Source organism: Eurypyga helias, unplaced genomic scaffold (assembly GCF_000690775.1).
Source record: "Eurypyga helias isolate BGI_N326 unplaced genomic scaffold, ASM69077v1 scaffold32692, whole genome shotgun sequence".
Lineage (NCBI taxonomy): Eukaryota > Metazoa > Chordata > Aves > Eurypygiformes > Eurypygidae > Eurypyga > Eurypyga helias.
Genome location: NW_010235862.1, coordinates 1,843 through 3,905, shown reverse-complemented (window position 1 = coordinate 3,905; position 2,063 = coordinate 1,843). Strand labels below are relative to the sequence as shown.

Below are 2,063 nucleotides of genomic sequence, written 5' to 3'. Positions count from 1 at the left end.
GCTGGTAATTAAGCTGCCAATCAAGCGGCTGAGGGTGCTTTTTCATTAGTTTGCTATAAATGACAAAGCCAATTCTCCGGGTACAAATTATAAATAAAATCACAGCGGGGCCTCGTGAACCACAGCGACGTCACGGAGGAGTTAGGGATGAAAGACACGGCTGGGCTAAAAATAATACAGGGCACGGTCATTTGTTTTTCTTTAAAATAAAGGCCTTATTATTAAAATGGCAATAATGGCAGATGGAATTGACTTTTCAGCCGTCCCACCGCTTTGGTTTTGAGGTGGGTTTGGGTTTTAATTCGGCCGAGCTGCTGCTGTTGAATCATGCCAGATGCCCTGCCTGCGGCCCAGGCCTCCCGGCTGAATCCCGTTCCCGGCTCTGGGATGAGGATGGGACTTGAGCATCCCCGGTTCCTCGAGTGTTTCAGATCCAACCTTGAGATGTTCCCGTTTTAGGGAGTCCCCTTCGCGTTCCCGTAGAACCTGACAGTGGAGGAGTCCAAAAATAAAATTAGAGGCAGATTAAAACTTGCAGGAACCCTAATATGGCTTTAATATATTTAAATTTTTCATATTTACATTTTTAATATCTATATTTACATATTCCCTAATACCTTTTTAATATGCAATTTTTTTTAAGTTCTCGGTGTGTTTTTATAATCGTTTTGACTACTGAAACAGATCCCGGCCCCAAAAGTCCTGGGGTCGTCATCCCTAGCAATTACAAGGATTTCTGAACCGTTCTCGTTTCTCTGCCCGGAGTTAACCCTTTGTGGTGAGCGCGAGGGCAGGCGGCTTTGCCAGGGTTGTGGCGTCACCTTGGGGTGGGGAACCGGGACTTTGTGCCAGTTTCCCGGGAGGGAGATGGGGGGAAGCGACGTTGAGGCTGGCACATGGTGCAGCCTGGGGAAACAAGCTGCTCCCTAATCCGGCTGATTTCTCTCTCTTTTCCTATTTTTCTTGCCCCCAGGTCGGACAAAACCCTCCAGGACATAGTGTACAAACTGGTCCCGGGGCTCTTCAAAGGGAAAGCCATGGACGATTGTAGCATTTGGGGTTGTTTGTAACTCGCTCCCACCCACCAGTGAAACTGGTCCCCCCTGGTTTCGCGCTGCCCACGCACTCCCCTGCCCGTGTAATGGGGACAAGTGGGAAAACTCCTGGTGTGAACGGACAGGGAAGGGTCCATCCGGATAGCGCCCTGGGGGCTGCTGCTGGGGGGCACCACGAAAAGCAAAGCTGGGAGCAGGAGCCGCAGATTTGCTCTCCAAGTGCCTGCCCTTCCTCAGGGGGAAAAGTGGGGGGGTCTGGAGGTGTGGGAGGACTTGAGGACAGTCGAGCCGCCATAGGGGCGTTCTCACGGCAGCGGGTTTGCGGCCGCTCCGAGGGGTTTGCTGCTACGACTCGATGGCTCTCGCTCAAGCGACTGCTCTCCGACGGGTCCATCCGTACCCCGTGCTCCAGCTGCCGGCAGGGAGCAGCCGCTCGGGAGCAGCCGCTCGGCAGCCCGCGGCGTCCTCTTGCTCCCCCCTCTCTGCGCCCATCTCCCCCTGGGTGTGATTTTTCTCCCTCCTCCCGCAGATGAGATGAAGAGGCGGCGTGACTTCTACGCAGCCTACCCCATGGCAGAGGGTGAGTGTCAGCCTCCGGGACCACCCCCTCACCCCATCTGTGCCCCCCACAACGGCTCAGCCTCTCTCTCCCTCTGCTCCCGCAGTTCCCAACGGCTCCAACGAAGATCGCGGGGAAGTCTCCGAGCAGGACAAGGTGAACCTGACGGACGACGAGATCGTCAGCCTGTCCATAGAGTTTTACGAAGGGTCCAGGTACCGTTTTTTGGCTGCTGCTGCGCCTCTGCCTGCGTTCGGGGGTTGTGAATAGACCCTCCTTTCCCTCTCGGGAGATGGAGCTGAGATGCCACGTGGTGAGGCACCGGGACAAGCTGTGGATGCCCCATCCCTGGAAGTGTCCAAGGCCAGGCTGGATGAGGCTTGGAGCAACCTGGTCTAGTGGAAGGTGTCCCTGCCCATGGCAGGGGGTGGGTCTGAGGGGGCTTTAAG

At 55.3% G+C, this 2,063-nt stretch overlaps 1 protein-coding gene across 1 annotated transcript in view; it reads left to right on the top strand.

Annotated features, from left to right (window-relative positions):
- Positions 1–896: 896 nt before the first annotated feature.
- The window catches only part of PCGF2 (polycomb group ring finger 2), a gene marked incomplete at its 3' end in the record, with an annotated part of 2,357 nt that continues 1,190 nt past the window's right edge, over positions 897–2,063 (top strand). Inside the window, exons 1-3 of the mRNA XM_010146904.1 lie at positions 897–1,026; positions 1,582–1,635; positions 1,721–1,829. Coding sequence (XP_010145206.1) covers positions 897–1,026; positions 1,582–1,635; positions 1,721–1,829 — 293 coding nt within the window. The remainder of the gene's footprint in view (positions 1,027–1,581; positions 1,636–1,720; positions 1,830–2,063) is intronic.